We start from the raw sequence: 22,323 nt of genomic DNA, 5'->3' as shown, positions 1-22,323 counted from the left end.
GGGTAGGCAAATTAGGAAGCAGGATAATTTTAGGCAGGGATCAACGCTGTGCAATAAACCAGGTGCTGTAATAAGAGTGGCTAGGGGGTGATGGAAGTGGAGAGGGATTTCTACCTTAGCAGGTGATCAGGGAAGGCCTCTCTGAGCAGATAGTTTTTGAGAAGGTTACAGGTGGGGGCAGAGCACTCCAGACAAAGGAGGAGCAAGTGCAAAGTCCCTGAGGTAGGAACAAGTCTGCCCTGTTTGAGAAGATAAAGAAAGGCCATGTGGTTGGGACAGAGGCAATGAGGTTGGGGGGGCAGGTGGAAGAGTGGGCAGTCTGCTCAGGGCCTCAGCCACCAAGAGAAGCTCCTGGTCCAGGCAGGGACGTGGATTTGTGAACCAATCATTTTTTTCTCTGTTGCAATGTGGACCCCATTTCTCTCCAGAGGGAGGAGGAGACATAAAGCCATCAGACCCTGGAAAACATTTCTGAGCTGGGGCACAGGCCTAGGAGGCAGTGGGTAGCAAAGTGAGTTGGGACAGAGGGACATTACTCTTCACTTGAGGTGTGGTTCTCTCTTCCACTGAGAAGAAAATGCACGGCAGAAAGAACATCTGTCAGTTTTGCCCCACGGTGGAAAACGCAAGGCTGGGAAACCTGAGTCCTGGGTTTTCCTACGGCCGTTCCAGGCACTGGGCAGCATGGTGCCAGGAATGTTCTTTCCTCTTTCTCCAGGGAAGGCTAAGTGGGTGTCAGTCATTCACACCTCGGTGGGAAAGACTCTACCACTGGCACTGTCCTTCCAACACCTGGATAAAGTCAGGGTTTTCAATGAGAGGCGGGGGCTGGGGGTGGTGATGTGATTCTCAAAGCCAGGCCCTGTGTGGGGAGAGATTTGGGCCCAGGACCCTCACCCAGACCTGCTGAGGAAGGCGTGAGTCTCTCCCGCTCACAGGGGGGTAGGGCAAAGACTTGAACCTGAGTCTGTCTAACTCCAACACAGGGATCTTTCCTCCCCTGCCCCTCTGTCTCAGCCAGCTGCACAGTTTCACTACAAACATCAGTCCCAGGGGAGAGAGAGGAAAGAGAGGGGCAGGGTGGTGAGGGCTGGCTTCCTTAAATAAACGGAGGGCAGAATTCTAGCCAGAAGCGGGCGAGGGTTACCCAGCCCAGAGGAGCATGGAGCTGCCCCTCTAGTTCCCACTGCCACCATGATGCCATCAGATGGGAAAAAACACAGGACTCGGGATGAAACGTCACATGGTCTGGGCTAAAGATCTTGCTCTTTAATTTCCCAGCAGGTAACTTTGTGGCAGTCACTAACCCTCTCTATACCTCAATGTTCTCATCTGTAAAATGGAAATGATGACCCCTGGGTCTCCCAGGACGGTGAGGGGTCCTGAAAGGGCAGGTGTGCGCGGTGCTTTGTAGATGATAAGGCATCTCAGAAACACCGGGGCTTTACTGTCATTTTCTCTCTGGCCTGCTTGGACAGACAAAAGAGAAATCGAGCCCAGTCATTCTTAGCACAGCCAAGAAGGGCAGATTTCAAAAGGAGCCTTGCTTCAAACTGAGGAAAACCAAAAAGGAAAAACAACAAACACAGCTGCCCCCACCCTCCAGTCCACAAAACAGTCTGTGTCTGGCAAGCTGGGCTCTGCCAGTGGCCCACCCCCAGACTCCTGCACCAGCTGGCCTTCCTGACCTGTGTGCCCTGGGAGCCAGGCCGACTCTTCACACTTCCAGTCACCGACACAGTGCAATGCAACCCATTCTTGCTTGAGGGCTCCTTAGAAATTATTCCTCCCATTGCTTGAACCTGGGAGTTGGAGATTGCAGTGAGCCGCGATGGTGCCACTCCACTCTAGCCTGGGTGACACAGTGAGACCCTGCCTCAAAAAAACGAAAAGAAAAGGGAGGGGAGGGAAGGGAAAATTAAAAAAAGAAAAGAAAAGAGAAAAGAAAAGAAATTACTCCTTCCCCAGTCAGGGAAGCCACCCAGAGCTGTCCACACTGCATGTTAGGGCTGGCATACTCTAGCTCCCCAGCCTCTCCCACTCCCTCTTCCTGTACACGTGCACACACACACACACACACCCCAACACACTTCTGGGGAATTCAGACTCACTTCCTTTCCTTATGTGGCCTCCAGAATGATCTGGTAAAACCTTAAGCGATACAATTTTTAATGATTCTAATCTGCCGCAGAGCCGACCCTCTCCCTACTCCCAGCAGGCTGATAACCCAGCTCCTAAGCACCTCTCTTGGCAGCCACCTTCAGAATGGCATTCCTGGGCAAGACCTGGTAGCTCTGGAAGGTTCTCGTTGAGTTGGCTGTCTGTTACCCATGAGAGGAAACTCTCAGCTGTCACATGTTGGTTGTTCAGATGAGCAGAGAAGCAGGCACGGAAAGAGTTGGGCACAGGACTGGTTAAGTGTGGATGGGGGTCGACTTGGAGGAAAGCGTGGCGGGGATACTGCACAGAGGAAGCCAGCCCAGGTGGGATGCCATGGCATGTTTGGGGGCACACGGGGAAGTGGGGCTCCAGTCGGATGGCTGGAGGAGGAAAAGCTGCGGGCTAGGAGATAGAAGGCTCACTGTGTGACCTTGGGCAGGTTGTTTGGCCTCTCTGAGACTCGGTTTTCTCAACTCACAGGCAGTTGTGAGGAAGTCCTGAGAGTACATCTGGGGAAGGCCTTTGTAAACCCTGAGAGCCAGAGGTCCCCAGGGTCAGGGAGAATCGGGGAGGCACCTCGGGTGACCAGACCAGCAGCAGGCTCTGGGCAGAGGGCGGGCAGGAGGGGGCTGCAAGCTGAGCTTCTCCCCCCACCCCAGGAAGGGTCACCCTGTCCAACGTGTCCGAGAGGAAAGACAACATGCGCCTCGGCCTTAGTCTCGCCACCAACCCCAAGGACAACAGCTTCCTGGTAAGAGCCACCTGCCACTGCTTGGGGTCAGGAGAGGCGGGGGTGGGGGTGGGGACTGGTGGAGTGTCTCCTTACACACCCTCATGTGCATCCTGTACACCCACTCTCCCCCACTCCAACCAAGCTGCCTGGCCCTGTGCACTCCAGGAAGCAGCTCCCCCCCCAGCTCCCTGCTTATGCCATTCTGGGTGGCAGGGCCCTGGGTGTTTTGGCAGGGACAGTCCAGGCAGAAGAAACAATTGAGCCCTTTTGTGTGCATACCCCGAAGGAGGGAGGAACAGCCAGAAAAGGGACAAGAATAAATATAGATAGCCAACAATTCTGTTGGGGGACTGTCCCTTCCCTTGGGAGCTAGTTTTCTGGGCTGGAGGTCAAATCTCTGCTCTAGGCTTGAAAAAAGAAGCAGGCTGCACCACACACCCAAAGAAGACTTGGAAGGGATGCCATAAATGAGTAAACACAGACTACTACAGCCGAGGGAAGGGCTATAGAGCGACAAACCATCTCAACTATCCAGGATTAGATGAAGAAGGCTGGAGGAGGTTTCTGTTTTGTTTTTAAAGAAGAGACAGGCCTTTGCAAGGAAGAAAGAAAAGGGGACGTCTGGGTTGAGGCGGTAGAAACATTCATTCATTTAAGCAACGATGTTTCTGAGCACTTACCATAGTATGTGCTAAGCCCAGTGCTGGGCACCGGGATTCAGCAATGAACAGAGACCTTGCCCTGCTGGAGCTTACACTCTGGTGGAGTGAGAGGCGACGAGCAAATGAGTGATGTCTAATAGGACATTGGGGGACAGACAACAGCAGGCTCTGCTTACAGGTCTCCGTTCTGTGCCCAGGCAAGCACATATGGACTCTGCACATGGTAATGAGTGTGGGCAGCATGATGGATTGGCACTGCCTGCTCCTTGCCACCACCTTAGAGTGAGCTGCCTTGAGTATGGACGATGCTTGGGGTTCAAACAGGATCCTTCTGAGACTGATGGTTCCTAGAAACAGCTGCAAGAGAGGATTTCAGAGAAAATTTACCCCAGAAAGCCCAGTACAAATTACTGCCCATTTTTAGATGGGGGTGCTATGTCAGTCTTTGTTCTTGTCTATTTCTGCTGACAAATGAGACATCTGGGGCATGAATCACAAGACAGATAAGACAAAAAGATAAGAAGATGACTGGGATCCAAGGGGACTTGAGTACATAGTGGCCCTACCAGGGAAAGTCATGAGGTACCTTGATGTATATTCAACCCACAGCCCTTCATTAGCCATAACCAGAGGCAAAGCAGGACCCCTGGCCCTATCCACACACATATCCATCAGGAGCTTTGTCTCTACTCCCTTTTCCCTCTCAGGCTCCTTATCACATTTCTTCTTCACAAGGTGGTATGAAGGTCTGAGAGGAATGGTGTGATATATTCTCTGGGGCCTCCGTGAGTAGGTTAATCCTTGGTTTATAAATAGTCACCTGTTCATTGATTCACTCACATTCCTCCATTCATCTATCCAACCACCCATGCATTCATCTACCCATCTGTCTATACACCTATCCACCCTCGATCTCCCACGCAATCATTCATCTTTCCATTTACTCCTTCCTGCACCCATTCTTCAATCTCCATCATCTGTCTATCATTCATCCACCCATCAAGTCATCATCCATCCATCCATCAACCATCCATCATCCATCTGTCATTCATCCACTTATTCATTCATCCATCATCCATTCACCCATCATCCATCCCCTTATCCATTCATCCGTCTATCCATCCACACACTCATCCATCAACCATCTATCATCCATCCATTATCATTCATCCACCCATTCATACATCATCTATCCATCCATCATCCATCCACTTATCCATCCATCATCTATCCAGCCATCATTCATTCACCCATTCATTCATCATCCATTCATTCATCATCCATTCATCCATCATCTATCCACTATTCATCATCCATCCATTATCCATTCATCTATCTGTCCATCCATTCACATCTATCCATCATCCTTCCATCCATTTATCCATCCATCCATCATCCATCTATCCATCATTCATCCATCCACCATCCACTTATCCATCCATCATCTGTCTATCCATCCACCTATCCATCCATCCATCTATCCATTCTTTATTCCCCCCCACCCCCCGCCACTTCCAAACATTATGTACAGCAGCTTCAACAAAGTACACGGATAAAACATAACCTTTAAGGTATGGGCTTAAAAAGAAAGTAATTAAAGAAAGGGATTGGAAGTAGAGTAATTACTCCCCTAAACCAAAGGAAATTACAGCACAAAATTTAGCTCTGGGTTTCCTGATAGCAGGATAACAATGGAAGCATGGAGCTGAGCTTTCATTTTTAATGACAATGACTCTGAGAAGAACTCATCACTCAGTCCTTCAATGGTGACTGACATCAGTGTTTTTGGTAGAACATTTCACAGAAAGAATACAGACATTCTTGTCTTCCCCTGCCCCAGTATGAGCCATGGCATGTTTTTGGGACCCAGTCCTAGAAGTTTGCCCAGTAAGGCCTTTCAGGTGACCTCTCAGACAGAGGAGTTATTCTAGTGACCCTTGAAGGGTTCACACCCATGGATGAAAAGGCTTCCCCAGATCCCGTGTGGTGGGTGGGTGAGTAGGGTGGGCAGGTAGGCTGCAGAAGTATCATATTCCTAAATGATGAGATGGAGCACAGGGCCTTAAAAAAACAATGAAAGAGACTCCAAGATTAGTTTTTCTCCATTAGACCTGAAAGCAAAGGAACTAGTACACATTGCAGCAAGAGAGAGTTCAGTTAGACCCAAAGAAGATCCCTCACCCCCTCACCCCTCAGATAGAAGTCTGTCTTGGGTCATGGAGGATGGGAGTGGGCCTCGGGCCATTGGACCTTGATCCTCTCTGAGGTCCCCTCACTGACTAGGCATCTGCACTGTCCTCCCCAGGCCTGCAGCCCCCTCTGGTCTCACGAGTGTGGGAGCTCCTACTACACCACAGGGATGTGTTCAAGAGTCAACTCCAACTTCAGGTTCTCCAAGACCGTGGCCCCAGCTCTCCAAAGTAAGTGGCTTCAAATCTGCAACCTCAAGCTGAGCAGTGGACGGTCCAGAGAGACTTGGGCCCTGAGCACCACAACCTGTGGCTAGAAAGCAGCATTTGGACTCTAGCCCTGCCCTGCCCCAGCTCTCCAGATGACCTGGAATGTATCACTCCACCTCTCTGGGCCTCTGTGGGAGTCGTAATCCTGGCCTCCCTCTCCCAAGTGTGATGGTGGGGAGCAAATGAGCTAAGGTTTCAAAGACAATCCCAGCCTCAAGGGAGGCTCACTGCAGAAACCCTGGGTATATAGGAGGTTACCTGGCAAGCACATGCAGCAGACAAGCTGTGCACTGCACAATTCTGGGGGAATTGTTCACTTAGGCATGTGAATGGCGCCCCCTGATGTTGTGCAGTGCAGTAGCCCTGTAGATGAAGGAACAGGGAGAACAGAAATCTCCTTGGTAATAGTTCCACCAAATCAGTGCTCCTGGACAGCAGGGAGTTCTGTCCAGCTCGTCCAGAGCCTCATGGAACATAAAACCTCTTGCTCATTGCCCACCTGCCAAGAAAACCTGGGGAATTACTGCTCATACCCTGCCTCCCACAAGCCCAGACTTCTTGGCTCTGAGCCTCACTATTTCCTCTGCACTAAATACCATCACCCAAGCAGCTGCTGCCCGTTTTATGGAGGGTTCGGGAATTAGCACCTCTGGCTTGCCGGCAGCCGCCCTCCAGACAACAAGGCCGAGTCAGATGGGGTTGGGGAAGGGAGGAGGAGGAAGCATCAGTCCAGCAGGGGCAGAAAGGTAGTCCTTCTGGGGGATAAGGAGACGTGGATTCTATTCACACAAAATGACAGAGGAAATGGCAGAGCCAGGGCACAGGAGGAGGCCTGAAGTCAGGGTACATGAGGGGTCCACTGGGGAATGTCACCACCCCTAGAGCTAGTCCCTCCAGGCCTAGATGTGACCATCCTACAGCCCCTGAACCTTATGTGGTGGAGGCCTCCTCACCTGGCTGACCAGCAACATTGCTCTGAAGCTTACCAAATGCAGATTCCAGGGCACCCCCATGTGGGTCCTAATTCAGTAGGAGTATGTGCGTGTGTGTATGCATGCGTGCGTGTGAGTGTGTGTGTTTTTAAGCTCCCCGAGGGAGTGTTCAGCCATGTTTAGGAACCGTAGCCCTCAAGCCAGTTTGTTCCCAAGGTATCTTAAAAAGAAAAATGTGAAATTGTAAGAAAGAAATCAACAATAACAAATACATTATAATAATAAAGCTGGCTTAAGAATAAAAATACAAATAATCTGTTAAAAGATTATGAACTCCTCCAAATCGAGGAATTTCTGTCTTGGTCACCCCCACTGCTGCCTGCACCATGCAGAGCTCTAGCACATAGCAGGTGCTCAGTTCACATGTGTGGAGCCGAACTAAACCAGAAAAGGACAAATGTACGAGGCTCTGCCAGGCCAGGAGTGTCAGGTCATCACATGCTGTACACAGTATGCAGATGGGACAAGAAGTGGCGGAGCATTCAAGTTGCCCAAATGCTTTACTAAACACAAAGCCTGCAGCAGGCGTCCCAACTCAAAGCCACCCCCACCTTCCTCTGTCTGCTCAGCACTGACTTCGACATAGTGCCTCTTCGAAATGCAAGAATCACTGGAACAGTTAACACACAAAAGGTTCATGCAGCATTGTTATAAAGTAGATTTTATAACAGTATAAAAACTCGCCAATAAAAATGAGCAATGCCCGGACGCAGAGTGTATGCAATATTTCAAAGTAACTCCAACTGTTGACAAACAGAAATAAATTACTTAGATTTTAAAAGAGGAGGGTTTTTTTTAATATTTGTTATGGCCAATGTTTTCTTAATTTTCTTTGTTGATTTTCATTATTCCTTTTAATTTATTTTTTTTTATTTGTTTGTTTTGTTTTGTTTCGTTTTTGAGGCAGAGTCTCGCTCTGTCACCCAGGCTGGAGTGTAGTGGCCCGATCTTGGCTCACTGCAACCTCTGCCTCCTGGGTTCAAGCAATTCTCATGCTTCAGCCTCCCGAGTAGCTGGGATTACAGGTGTGCATCACGACTCCTGGCTAATTTTTGTATTTTTAGTAGAGATGGGGTTTCGCCATGTCGGCAAGGCTGGTCTCGAACTCCTGATCTCAGGTGATCTACCCACTTCGGACTCCCAAACTGCTGGGATTATGGGTGTGAGCCACCACTCCCAGCCTAATTTAGTATTAATATTACAAGAGCATAAAGAAACCTTTATATTCAGATGCAGAGATAACGGCACAAGAGTTTGACCTGATGATATCAGTACCATATCAACTCAGCGGTTTCCTTAAAAAATAAATAAATAAATAAAAAGTGAAACCATGATCAGTTCAGATTTATTGAGCACTTGCTTTGTGCTCAGCCCTTTAGAAGCATCTTCTCATTAATTACTCTAGGCAACTCTTTACTATCATTGTGCCTCATTTACAGAAGAGCAAACTGAGGCTGAGAGGTTTCATGACTGACCCTAGGTCACACAGCTAGGGAGTGCCAAAACCAGGAGTCAGTGTGATGCCACATCCCACATTTCTAGCCATGACATCATATCTCCCTCCTAAAAACAGAAATCCATTCATTCGGGCTGAAAGTGGTAAATGCCAGCCTGCTCATTACAGCAAAACAAACAATAACAAGGTACTGATTTGAGCAGTGCTGGCTGCCTTGGAAGCAATGGCCAATTGGTAGTGGTCTATCCCTGATTAGGGATAGAAGTGACCAGGCTTAATTTAAGCTTTGTTCAAACAGCCAGCAGAGTGGTAGAACACAGCCAGGAATTCCTGGGCTCATTCACGTTGCCCAAATAAATGTCCAACCCAAGGACAGTTTCCCAGCCCAGGGAATTACACACATGGAGCAGAGTCATTCATTCGTCCTTTGAACAATTGTCCAGAGAATCAGAGACTCGCAGACACTGCTCCTTGGGTAGCCGTAACTGTGTCCCCACTTGCCAGGGTGCCAGACCTACATGGACATCGTCATTGTCTTGGATGGCTCCAACAGCATCTACCCCTGGGTGGAGGTTCAGCACTTCCTCATCAACATCCTGAAGAAGTTTTACATCGGCCCAGGGCAGATCCAGGTGAGCATCTCTTGGGCTCTTTCCACTTCTGAACAGGGCCACCCAAACCCATGGCAGGTGCGGCCTTAGGTCTAAGCGAGATCTTTGCATGCACGAAGGAGGTGTAGGTAAGAGGACAGAGGTAGTAGGGCCAGCCAGCACAGGGGCGCTGCAGCTCAGGACACTCCTCTCTGGTGTAGCACATCAAATGACAGTTTGGGGGAGGGCTCACTTCATGGGTCAGACACAAGACACCACCTGTGAAGCCTTAGACAAGCTAAAAAGTGAGAAGGAAGGTGGGAATGGTTGAGTGGATGCTAGAGCCCTGTTGAGTGGGGCACAGGGGAGAATCAGACGTATGGGTCATGGAGGGAAGATGGCAGGAGAGGAGGTAAGGGCTGCTAGGCTCATATATCTGAAACGCTGCCTGGCTAAAGAGGAGGTAGATTCATTCCCTTTTATTCTGCCTGAGTGAGGACTAATGACTAGAAGTTATTAGATGGCAGATTTCAAGTCAATCTAAGAAATTATTTGTAACAATTAGGGCTGTTAGAAAGGGAGTGGACTTTCTCATGAAGTACTGAGTTCCCCATCACCAGAAGATCATCCTTTAGGGTATCACGGGTGAAAGTCCAGCATTAGAAGGGCACGTGTGCCAAATAAACCCTGCGGGCTCCTCCAACAGGGACGTTTCATCGTTCCATTCCTACTATAGGTCTTCAAGCTTTTTGTTTATTTTGATGCTATTAATATTGTCATTATTTTATCATCCATGGGGATAAAAGAACCTCTTCTCTTACAAGTTTTAAGGAACCGCAGTTTTGGAGTTTGGTAAACACTGTGACCTTCCACTCACACTATTCATAATATTTTGGACTTAGATTCTCTGCTCTGCTTTTGTTTTCCTAAGAAAGAAGCATGATTGTTGGGCCTTTCTTTCAATCACAAAGTCTCCATTCTCTATATGCACCCCTGCTTGTGCCACCAAGCTGTCCGTTCATTCCCAGAACTTTGCAGAACTCACTTCCATTTGGCTGTGGTTACTTTCTTGAAGAGGTCCTCAGCCCTCCTCCCTCCTGAATTATCACACAGAGACAACTCCCAGGGATCCTCACTCTCAAATTCTAAGGTTCAGGAGGTCAAAATGTTCTGTTGCCCTTTCCTCTCCTTTGCAGGTTGGAGTTGTGCAGTATGGAGAAGATGTGGTGCATGAGTTTCACCTCAATGACTACAGGTCTGTAAAAGATGTGGTGGAAGCTGCCAGCCACATTGAGCAGAGAGGAGGAACAGAGACCCGGACGGCATTTGGCATCGAATTTGCACGGTAAAAAAAAAAGTAGAACAAAAAAAATTTTTTTAGATCTCAGATGCTATTGTAGTTATCTATTGCCATGTAACACACTACCACAAAATTTAGTACCTTGAGACAATAATTTCTTAATTCCTCAAAATTCTGGGGTTTGACTGGGCTTAGCTGGTTGGTTTTCTCTTGGGTCCTCTCAGGTGGTTGCAGTCTGGTATCACCTGGGGCTGTTGTCATCTGAAGGTTCTCACGTGGCTGGCAGTTGTTGCTGGCTATTGGCTGAGAGCTCAGTTGGGACTGGTGACCTGAGCACCCACATGTGGCCATGTGGCTTGGTTTCCTTGTGGCATGGCAACAGGAGTTTTAGAGAGAGCGTCCCAAGAGGCCCAGGCAGGACCTGGGAGACTGCCTATAACCTAGTCTCAAAGTCCCAGAATATGACTCCCGCCACGTTCTATTGGTTGGGCAAGTGACTGAGCCCAGGCCAGATTCAAGGGGAAGGGAATTTGGTTCTGCCCTTGATGGATGAACAGCGAGGTCATTTTGCAGAAGAGCATTTAGAATGGGGAATATTGTTGCAGCCAACTTTGAAAAATGGCTTCTGCCACAGACACTCTATAAGAAATAGGTTCTGTGAGGGTGGGGTCTTCTTATGGAGTGTTAGTCATCAATGCAGTCAAATCTGACACCTGAGACTGTAGAGTAGTGAGGCTGATTCCTTAAAAATCGCACCAGAACTCAGCCAGGCATGGTGGCTCACACCTGCAATCCTAGCACTTTCGGAGGCTGAGGTGGGCAGATTGCCTGAGCTCAGGAGTTCGAGACCAGCCTGGGCAACATTGTGAAACCCCATCTCTACTAAAATACACAAAAAAAATTAGCCGGGCATGGCGGCATGCATCTGTAGTCCCAGCTACTTGGGAGGCTGAGGCAGGAGAATTGCTTGAACCCAGGAGGCAGAGGTTGCAGTGAGCCGAGATGGTGCCACTGCACTCCAGCCTGGTGACAGAGCAAGACTCCGTCTCAAAAAAATAAAATAAAATCACACCAGAACTCACTTATCCAGATAAATGTTATCCCTAGATGTTGTCTATGCAGAAGGCTGCATGCTGATTCCAGTAACGTTGTTGCTCAAAACATTGTGCTCACCCCCCACTGAAATGAGCCGATTTTAAAGGCAATCGCCCAGATCTCTTGAGCCAAGGCCTAAACTCGTAAGATGACTGTGTCAAAGGCATTTGGGTTTTAAATGTCTAAATGTTACACCTATAAATATGAATTCTGCTACATTCGTTGAGACCACAGACCTGTTACCTTATAATCCTACCTTATGTGGGGTTAGTTGATGTGTTTTTTAAAAGAATCCACAGTGTAAGATCTATTTAGGCCAGGCGCGGTGGCTCAGACCTGTAATCCCAGCAGTTTGGGAGGCTGAGGTGGGAGGATTGCTTGAGCCCATAAGTTTGAGACCAGCCTGGGCAAAGCCATGAGACCTCATCTCTACAAAAAATACAAAAATTAGCCAGGCATGGTGGTGCATGCCTGTAGTCCCAACTATTCAGGAGGATGAGGTGGGAGGATCACTTGAGCCCAGGAGGCAGAGGCTGCAGTGAGCCAAGATCACACCACTGCACTCCACCTAGGCAGCAGAGCCAGACCCTGTCTCAAAAAAAAGAAAAGAAAAAAAGAACTATTTAGTAGTATTGTGATTTCATGGGCTCAAAAGATTAAGACTTTTCCAACCTCATAACTCTTTACAATTAAGTCATTGCTCAACTAGCGTGTTTCTGTTTGCTGATAAAACTTGCTCAAGCTTTTCCTAAATGAGCATTTCTCCATGTGAGGGTGGCTGTCTTACTCATCCTCACAAGGAATGGGCCATTTTTCTGTTTTTGTTTTGCCTTCATCCGGGCGAGACCTGAGACTCCCAGCAGGCCCTTGTGAAATGGGGGGCAGCCCATAACCACCAGCTCTCACTTTCTCATTGTGAAGCTAACTGACTCATACAGGGATAAAGCCCACTGTTTGGACCTCACTTTACAACCCACCAACCTCTGGTCAGTTTTTCGTGTGTGACTCACCAGGTAGTTTGAACCATCAGTGACTCATGAGCACTGCTGAGGTTGCAATCTTCACCTCAAATTCTGATCTTCCCAACCTGCCAAATTCAAGTCCCAAACTACAGCTGGTGCCTTTTAAGGTGAAAGGTTTTCTGTCCTCACTCAGTTTATTCTTAATGCATGTTTTTTCCTATGCACCTACGAAAGGGCAAAGATCCAGGCCATGAACATGAGGACTTATAAAGATGTCGGTAACCTGTGGGTCCTGGCCGCTGATGGGAGGGCTGTGACAAGTGTTCACCCTAACCCCAACTCAGTGAGGATAAGAGAGGGAGGGGCCCTCATGGAGGGGCCAAGGAGAACTGCCAGGAGGAGGTGGCACTGGGCCTGTCCTGGGAAGACCCTGGGATTCCAACAAAAAGAGGTGAACAGAAGACGTGCCACACAAGACATTCCACCCTGAAACCAGCAGAGGAGGGAAAGTCAAGGAACATTTGCATTCAGAGACGTGCTCCTTTTGACCACAGCAAGGGGTTCATGTTGGTGGGAAGTGAGCCATGTAAAGATGGTGGGAGTGACGATGTTGTAGTTAAAACCAGCATGGGTGGCCACTGCAGGTTCTTGAGTACAGGAGTGTAATCATCAGATATGCAAGTTAAGAAAATGAGCCTGGCAGCTATGTACAGCAGGGAAGCGGAGAGGGCCCCTGAACAATGTGGTGTGATTCTACCTTTGTCCACATAACACTTTATTGAGCATCTACTATGTGCCTCACACTATTTTAGGCACCAAGGCTAGATCGGTGAACAAAACAGGTACAAATACCGTGCCCTCGTGAGCCGACATTCTAGAGAGAGAGGTAGACAATAAACAAATAAATAAGTAACAGCGTACTAGAAGGAGATGAAAGCTATGGGGAGAATGGAGTGTGGTAGCAGGAGTGGAGCAGGTGCAGAGGGCAGGTACGGAATCAGCATGAACAGGGTGGTGGGGAAAGGCTTCCTTGACAGATGACCTTTGATTGGAGATTTGAAAGGAGGTGAGGGAGTTGTTGGCAAGCAAATGGCTGAGAGGGAACAGCTCAGACAAAGGCTTGGTGTGCCTGAGGCTTTCCAGACCGTTGAAGAGTCCAGCGTGGGTGGGGGTGAGTGAGCAGGACCAGAGGCTAAGAGAGGAAATGGGCCAGATTTCAGAGGGCCTAGTGAGCTGTTGTCAGAACCTGGGCTTTCCCTGAGAGAAATAGGAACCTGTGCAGGTTTTGAGCAGAAAGGAGCTATGACGGGGCCTAAATCTCCATGGGCCACTCTGGTTTCTAGGCCCATGGAGCCTGTTGTGAGTATAAAGCTCTCGCTGCTCTCAAGGAATGTATAATCTAATTTTTAAAGGAACAAATCCAAGTCCCTTTACCCAGTGCAGAATCAGAATTTAAAATCTGATGATTCATGCTGATATTCACACAATTATAGATTCATATGACATTCACACTATTCCACTCTATAGAAATATGATCCTGACATTTTTCTTGGCTCCATATATAATAAAACCTGTTTTGCTCCTGCCATGCTTTTTTGCAGGGTGTTTTATTCCTGGGTCTGGCCCTTCCATGCAGTCATGGAAGCATCTAGAATCTCCTTGGAAAGAATAGCAGAGTTCTCCTGCTACTGGGTTGAGCTTGAGCTCAAAACCTGCTCTCGTCATGTGGCACGTGCCTCTGCAGGCTTCGGTCCACAGCACATACTAAAATTAGTGGGTTTTTTAAGGCAACATATCCAGCATATTGGAGCATTGCTAAGAGAATGGCAGATGTTTTTTCTCTTTGCTGGTAGTTTGAAGATGTTCTAAACTAATTTATTCCAACTTTTGTAAATTCCTCAACTCCTAAATCATATGCATCAGTTCCTCAGTGTGCTGCGTAAGAAGAGATACCTCTGATACCAAAGCCGTGTGTCTCTTTAACCTGTCACTACAGAGCTTGAATCTGTGGCCTGTCCTGCCTTGCCGTGGGTCAGACCCATGAGGAATAACCTCAGAGTCTAAGAGTAACATTTATTTTTAGATCCTTATTGGCAAACTATAACTTCTGGGCCAGACTCCTCGGTGAGACCATGTCTATACCCCTCAGAACCTCATGGTCTAAAGGAGGGCCGGCCACAGGGACACCAAAAGCCAGTGGTGATTTGGGAGCCAGTTTTTCATGCTTTGTAGCCCAATGGCCCGCTACAAGAGCCTCTCTGCCAGGTTGATGGTCGAGGTGCCAGCCCTGCTGTCTCCTGGGGTGGATTGCCTGATAGGTGGGCTGAGCTCATGCTCCGGGCACTGAAAACAAAATAAAAAGTGAGAAAGAGAAATATTTGTCATGGAATTTGATATTTAATGTTTCCGAAAATAGAATCAAAGTAGTCCTTGTGAGGAAGTCAGAGCTCTGTCAGGCTCATCGCACGCATTTTATGGGTTAGTGTTGTCTGGATGCTGAGTCACCCTGGCACATCCTGTTTTCAGTACTAAAGAAAGTGAGTCTCAACGCTGGATGCTCACCAGAACATTATAAAATACTGATGCCAGCCTGGCACGGTGGCTCACAGCTGTAATCCCAGCACTTTGGGAGGCAGAGGCGGGCGGATCACTTGAGGCCAGGAGTTTGAGACCAGACTGGCCAATATGGCAAAACCTCGTCTCTATTAAAAATACGAAAATTAGCCAAGCGTGGTGGCACAGCTCTCTAATCCCAGCTACTTAGGAGACTAAGGCATGAGAATCGCTTGAATCCAGGAGGAAGAGGTTGCAGTGAGCTGAGATTGTGCCACCGCACTCCAGCCTGGGCAACAGAGGGAGACTCTGTCTCAAAACAAACGAACAAATAAACCCGCCTCCCAGGTTCAAGCAATTCTCCTGCCTCAGCCTCCCGAGTAGTTGGGATTACAGGCACGCGCCAACCCACCCGGCTAATTTTTGTATTTTTAGTAGAGGCAGGGTTTCTACATGTTAGTCAGGCTAGTCTTGAACTCCCGACCTCAGGTGATCCTCCCATCTTGGGCTCCCAAAGTGCTAGGATTACAGACGTGAGCAACCACGCCCGGCCAACAGTTTTTAAAGAGATGCCAGTGAGCAGCTGGGGTTGTGAACCACTGACTCAGTGCCTCTAAAGATTGCCACCTGCCCCTGAACTCGCCTCCCAGGTCCACCTCATCCCTTTGGCCTGTCCAAAACAGCAAGGTCAGGACTCCAAAGGGGCTTTTCAACATTTCGTTTAAAGACAACAGATCTAAGAACCCTCTGAGCAGCTGGTGAAAGAGGAGCTCTGGCCATCTCAATCCAGCTACTTCTTTGGTTCAAGGTCCTGGCACCTGTTGGGTCACCCAAGGAGGACTTGGTCCTGGTGTCTGTGGCTGCCCCACTGCAGGAGCATCACAGGCTGCCCCAATCCCACTTCCCTCTCATGACCCTGCCCCTGTCTTGGCTTCCAGCTCAGAGGCTTTCCAGAAGGGCGGAAGGAAAGGGGCCAAGAAGGTGATGATTGTCATCACAGATGGGGAGTCCCACGACAGCCCAGACCTGGAGAAGGTGATCCAGCAAAGCGAGAGAGACAACGTAACAAGATATGCGGTGGCCGTAAGTCCTGGCCCGCCCAAGGGCTGCTGACGGCCTCTTAGAGGCTTTGCCATCAAATCCCTGGGGACTCCAAGGGACTAGTTCCAGGCAGTATCACAAGTGTCCAGGCCCTCAAAAGAGCCTCCCATTTCATCTTCTAAACAACAAATTGAGGATCTTTCTGCACTGCTCTGGCCTATCCACAAAAGCTGTGGGTTTGGGTCCCCCACCTCGCCCCGCCATCCATTGCCAGGGAGGGTCTGGAACCTCAGAAAACTAGAATACACCTCCAAACCTCCCAGCTCCCAGACCCTAGCTTAGCACAAGGGCTTTATCTTGCCCCTAAAAGGGAGTCCATTCCAAATGCAAATGGCATCACGAGGAACTCTCATGGCTACCGGCCCTGGCTCCAGCCCACCCTGGGGTCCCCGGGGTCTAGGCCGTGTGGTGTGTGGGAAAGTCTGTGCTATGTTCTGGTTTGTGGTTCCTGCCCCTGTTCCCTGGCAGGTCCTGGGCTACTACAACCGCAGGGGGATCAATCCAGAAACTTTTCTAAATGAAATCAAATACATCGCCAGTGACCCCGATGACAAGCACTTCTTCAATGTCACCGATGAGGCTGCCTTGAAGGACATTGTCGATGCCCTGGGGGACAGAATCTTCAGCCTGGAAGGTAAGCAATGCATGCTAAGAGGGGATCCACTCTCTCCTGGGCTTATATCAGGTAAACCCTGTAGAGCACAAACCAATCCCACAAAACGAAATGGCTTAGCAAGAGTCTTCCATAACGATAAATGCCAGGCCAGGTGCAGTGGCTCATGTCTGTAATCCCAGCACTTTGGGAGGCCAAGGCGAGCAAATTGCTTCAGTTCAGGAGTTCAAGACCAGCTTGGGCAACAAGGCAAAACCTCATCTCTTTAAAAAAAATTACAAAAATTAGCTAGGTGTGGTGGTACATGCCTGTAGTCCTAGCTACTTGGGAAGCTGAGGTGGGAGGATCGCTTGAGCCTGGGAGGTTGAGGTTGCAGTGAGCTGAGATCATGCCACTGCACTCCAGCCTGGGCAACAGAGCCAGACCCTGTCCCCAAAAATAAATAAATCATAAATGCCAACAATTGAGTATTACTCCGTGCCAAACGTGAGGCTGTGCGTTTTATGAACAATGCTGAAAGGTTGCTTTGCTAATGCTGTCATTTTCACCGCTGGGAAAACTGAAACACAAAGTAGTTCAGTGACCTGCCAAAGTTCTCACAGCTTGGGAGCATGGTGGGCTTTGAACTAGGGTTGCCAAATTTCACAAAAATAAAATACAGTGGGTGTGGCAGGCTTAGGTTAAAACTTATTTGTTATCTGAACTTCAGTTTTAATTGAGCATCCTATATTGCATCAGGCAACCCTAGCTTGTACCTAGCAGAGTCTGACTCCGTATTCTGAAACCCTTAATCCCTATATGCCAACTGCTTCCACTCCACCAGAAGCATTTTTTATTTTGGGCAGAGTCCTTCGGATTGCCTCTCCTTGTGATTTAAGCTCCATTTCTGATTTGCATAAATTTCGTTTCCACCATAAATTGCTATAGTGGGCCCTTCCAATATCGGGCTTTGGGCATATGGGAGGATTATAAAAGGAAATAGAAGGCAGTGTAAAGCCTGAGAAGTCTGCAATGCATTGGAAATGACAAGCCACAGACACACGAAAAGAGACGAAAATGGCCCTCATAAGCAAGGGCAGATGAATATAAAGTATGAATGTGAGCTTTGACACCCACTCCAGAACTCAAATATTCAAATCTGTGTATTTCTCCTCAAAATGGTTGCCTTGAGTGATGAGAGCATTTGTTCCAGTGATGTGTTCCGGGAGTCCCTCTGTGGGGAGAGGCTTTCAGCTCTCATGGGATTTCTTACGCAAATCTGCAGTGGCGACAGACCTCCCTCTGAGGGTGGATTTGATGTTTGAGATCCATCCAAAGACATCTGGAACCAAAGCTAGTGAATAAAAGGAATGAACAAAGCGGGAAATTCCATTTCTTGCCAAAAACGTACACTATTTCTGTGCACTTTTGCTTGCTTTCCCCCCAGTTTTAGCAGTCTTATAGTATGCATGTCCTGTAATATAACTTGTCCCAAGCCCTTTTCAGAAGTAAGTGGGCTACCAGTAACAACCCACATGGGCGCCTGGAAGGTGTGCGGTGCCCCCCACTGCACAGGGTGCTAGGGAGGGCTGAGGAGGCTGGCACACTACTGGCCTCAGCTTCAGAGCCCCCCTCGAAAGAGAGCCCCACCTCCTGATGATGCCCCCAGGAAGCAGGAGCTGTGGGTTGAGCGGCAGCTCTGTGTGGCGCTGAGTGATTGGGCACGGAGCTGACATCTCTCTGTCACTCTGTTGCAGGCACCAATAAGAACGAGACCTCCTTTGGGCTGGAGATGTCACAGACAGGCTTTTCCTCGCACGTGGTGGAGGTACGTGGTGGAGGTGTGGGCACAGAGCCCCGCCTCTGTCTCTCGAGGGTGTGCTCTCCCCCTTTCTAGCTCTCTGGATCTGTCATCCACCTTCACAGATGGGTTGGCTCTTCTCCTCGCTTTCTCTCTTTCTTGGGGTCTCTCTGCCTCCCATCATCTGTGGGCTGGAAGAGGGGAGTCGAGGTCTTCCACCTATTTACATTGTCTTAAGCCCTCTTTAGAAGTGAATGGACTACAGATAATAATCCCATAATTTCACCTGTGAGGTGTGGGCTGCGCCTTCCCATTCAGTCCACAGAGCCTTGTGCAAAATCTAGGGAAGGTGGCAAAGCCAGTGGCACGTGCCTCGGATAGCTCCAGTGCCCGAGGTGGCCTGCACATGCCAGGGCGTGTCCCCGTGTCAATGTTGGAAGGGTATCCAGATGTTCCAGCTGTGCTCTGGCAGGTGACTCACAGGGCCCCCCCTACTGTGCGGGTGCTGCCTCAGATTGCAGAGGTCCCGGGATGGGGCTGGCCCACAGAGGGAGGGGCGTGGTGTCACAAGCAACATGTGACATCTGGGGCTCTGCATCATTCCCCCACTGTGTGCTTCACCTGGTGCTGGTTCATAAGGAGAGGCTGGAGCCTCCCAGGATTGCAAGGGGGCAGAAGAGTCGATGTCTGTGAATATGCTTAATGTACTGTGAAGTCCTGCCCAGGATTGTTACGTGGGAAAACGTACCGACTGCATCTGTCAGTATCAGTACGTGCTCCTGTGGGTGTGCTTTGCACAGACAGGTGTCCCAGGTGCGTGTGTCTGCATGTGTGTGTGTGTGTGTTCTGCCCGAGCTGGCACCATGAGAGTGTACTTATTCCTCCTAATTTACCAGAGAAGGCCCATTAGTGCATCCTAGTTATATGTCACTGTCATCCTCCCGTTGCCCTCTCCTAACTCCTCTGTGAGTTGGATAGGGTAGGACTCCTTGTTCCTAGTTTACACATAAAGAATTCGAGGCATGAGAAGGTTAAGTGACCTGCTGGAGTAAAATTCATGAGAAAAATATTAGTCTCATGCTCTTTCCTCTACACCAAGCAGCTGCTCCGTGAGAGGGAATCTCCGGGGGTCTGAGTCAGAACTTCCAAACTGGAGGGGAGGGGGACATGTGCGTGACATGCAGCCGGGAGATGGATGGAAACTCCACTCACACTCAGACTTTTCTGAGCTGCACCTGGACAGTATCATGCCCACTGTCTTGAATAACAGCAAGATGTAAATGTAGCTGCCCTATCCTAATAACAGCCCTGTTACATGTGCACAGCGGTTTAAACTTTTCCAGGAAATTCCTGCACCTCATTTCATGCCAGAACAGCCCTACGAGGTTGGCAGGTGATGACAGTTATCCCATTTTAGGTGGTTGGATCAGCCACTCTTTTCAGTGCCTTCTCCGTGCTGGGTCCTGAGCCTGATGCCAGAGAATCAGAGGCGGGAGCCCTGCCCTCAAGGAGCTCAGAGTCTGAGGGTAAAGAGCCCAGCACAGAGAGGTGAGAGCATCCATTCACATGGGGGCCAGCAGAGTCATGTGCTCTGGCAAGACCAGCCCTGGTCTCCAGACTCTGAGGTCAGAGCTGATTAGAAAATGCAACAAGGAAATGCAATTTAATTAAATCTACATGCAATTGTCAAGTGCCACTAAAGTGCTGAAAGGACCCAGAAATGATTCTTGCTACTAGGAGTCAACTTGCAAACAATCCTGAACGGCAGTTCTTAGCTTTGAGAGTAGGATGAAAGAAACTATAGATGCCTCCTAGGTAAAAGTGTGCAATGCCTGGAGGCCTCCCCCCATCTGAAGATCCCCTGTGAAGACCCCCTGCTCAATGCAGGGGATGGAGGGAGACATGTACGTGTCTAATGTTAACCAAAGCAACGTGATCAAGGTAGTATAGAAGGAAGGGCCTCCACTAAAAGAAGGAGTGGTCAGGGAAAGATCCAGGGAGGGCTTGGCACTCGAGCTGCCCCTAAAGGACACGGATTTCAGCAGTCCTGGGTGGCAGTAGGCAGGAGAATAGTGAGCATTGTGAACACACACTGGGCGACATCCTGGCACAGCTCAGAGGTCAGCCCTGGTGTTGGGGACAGAAGAGAAAATGAATGTCCCAGTGTTTCCTTTGTCCATTCTACAGCCATTTTTTTAGTATCTTCATGTGTGTCAGGCTCTGTACCAGGTACATTAAAGAACCGTTTCACCTGACAGCCATTCATAGCCTAGTTAGGGAGAAAGACTTAAATAATAAGCTCACTGTCCTGCTTCTAAAATCATGATCTGTGTCTAGGAATCGGGAAATCTAAAAAGAAGAGGACATTAAAATGGGCTTCAGGTACTCAGGGAAGCTTGATCTGAGCCTTGAAAATGGCCCCGGCAGTTCAGTGTTGAGCAAGGTGAGTCCTTGCAGGATCAACAGATTCCCCAGCTTCCAGAGTGGGGAGACCCAGGAGCTCACAGCCCCAGCACATGACTTTGGTCACGTCAAGGTCATGACTGCCATGTGCAGCCCCTTCCACATATGCTCAACCTCTCTGTTCCCCAGGCAGAGGGATGCAGCTTGCTTCTCCCATATACCCTAGTTCTTCCATCACCCCTGACACAGGGACCCAGCTTGCCTCTTTTGCATACCCTAGTTCTTCCACCACCCCTGACATTTTCATCTAATTTGACTTTGAGAGAGACAACGATCGCATTTGAATCTGAGACTCTTTCATATTAAAAAACAAAACAAAACAAAACAAAAAAACCTTTCAAATGCACAGGAATGGTGCACACATGATGGGCTTGCTGGCCCTGTGACCGGCCACTGGGGGGCTATTTTAGAGCAAGGATGTCTTTCAGTGCCAGGCCGCTGATGCCATCATGATTGGCCACAGCCATCCCGTCCCCAGGAGTGCAGCTCCTCAGCTCTCAGGGTCAGTTAGGCCTCTCTGGGGATCAGGGCTATTGGGTCCAGCCTTTGCACTTTGCCCTGAGCATGTCTGTCTCCCAGGCAAGCCCCCAGGCTTCCTCCCTGCCGGAAGCGCCACAGATGGTCTCAAACAGCTGCTGCCTAAAAAGCTACTGAAGGAGCCTGAGGCTTCCGCGGGCCTGTTTAGTTCTGTTAGAAGGAGAGATCCCTAGCAGAATGTTCTCCGATGGCAGAAGAGAGGCCCGGCTCCTCCTTGCTTGGTTTGCTGCCGTCTTAATGAGCAAGGAAACCAGTCTTCAAATTAGCAAGGGTAAAAACAACAGGAGAGAGAAGGGACCAGAGCCCAGGGTAGAGGGGAGACCCCAACACATCACCTGGATACCCACAGAGTCCAGGGCCCCAAAACATTACATTCCAGGCTGAAGGCAAAACGTCTGAGCCGTTGGGAAAACCCGGGGAGCTGGAAACTCTAGTCTTGATTTGCAGAAAGGGGAAAGAAAATATTCCAAAAATTACCATCAGGAAGGCTAGCTGTGGATCCCTGGTCAAACTTTGGAGTAGATTTTTAAGCTAATGCTTCCATTAGCATTTGGAAATGAACGCAAAGGTCACTAAGAGCCAGAGTGGCTTCCATTAGTGCTGACTGTCTGCTGAGGTAGTGAACTACCTGTCAAGCTGGGTAATCAAGCAGGAGCTGCAACAATCTGCCAGAAAGCTAGGAGAAGGGATTCACACCTCCAGAGGGGGACTAGACTCTAAGACTCTGTAATCCCATCGGCCTTGAGGGGAAGATGCAGAGGGAGAAAGAGGACTACAAAGAATTGATGCGCATGGGTGACGGTGTGCAGAGGACCCTCCCACACGGGGCTCAGCTGGAGGGATTTCGCATCCGCCTTCCTACACTGG

At 49.2% G+C, this 22,323-nt stretch overlaps 1 protein-coding gene across 1 annotated transcript in view; it reads left to right on the top strand.

Annotated features, from left to right (window-relative positions):
* ITGA11 (integrin subunit alpha 11) overlaps positions 1-22,323 on the top strand; it is a 133,704-nt gene that overhangs the window by 66,689 nt on the left and 44,692 nt on the right. Inside the window, exons 4-10 of the mRNA XM_003267148.4 lie at positions 2,820-2,911; positions 5,861-5,975; positions 8,967-9,094; positions 10,249-10,397; positions 15,901-16,045; positions 16,532-16,697; positions 18,413-18,483. Coding sequence (XP_003267196.3) covers positions 2,820-2,911; positions 5,861-5,975; positions 8,967-9,094; positions 10,249-10,397; positions 15,901-16,045; positions 16,532-16,697; positions 18,413-18,483 — 866 coding nt within the window. The remainder of the gene's footprint in view (positions 1-2,819; positions 2,912-5,860; positions 5,976-8,966; positions 9,095-10,248; positions 10,398-15,900; positions 16,046-16,531; positions 16,698-18,412; positions 18,484-22,323) is intronic.

This window comes from Nomascus leucogenys, chromosome 6 (genome assembly GCF_006542625.1).
Source record: "Nomascus leucogenys isolate Asia chromosome 6, Asia_NLE_v1, whole genome shotgun sequence".
Lineage (NCBI taxonomy): Eukaryota > Metazoa > Chordata > Mammalia > Primates > Hylobatidae > Nomascus > Nomascus leucogenys.
The sequence above is the reverse complement of the archived record's forward strand: the minus strand, read 5'-3'. Positions and strand labels throughout refer to the sequence as shown.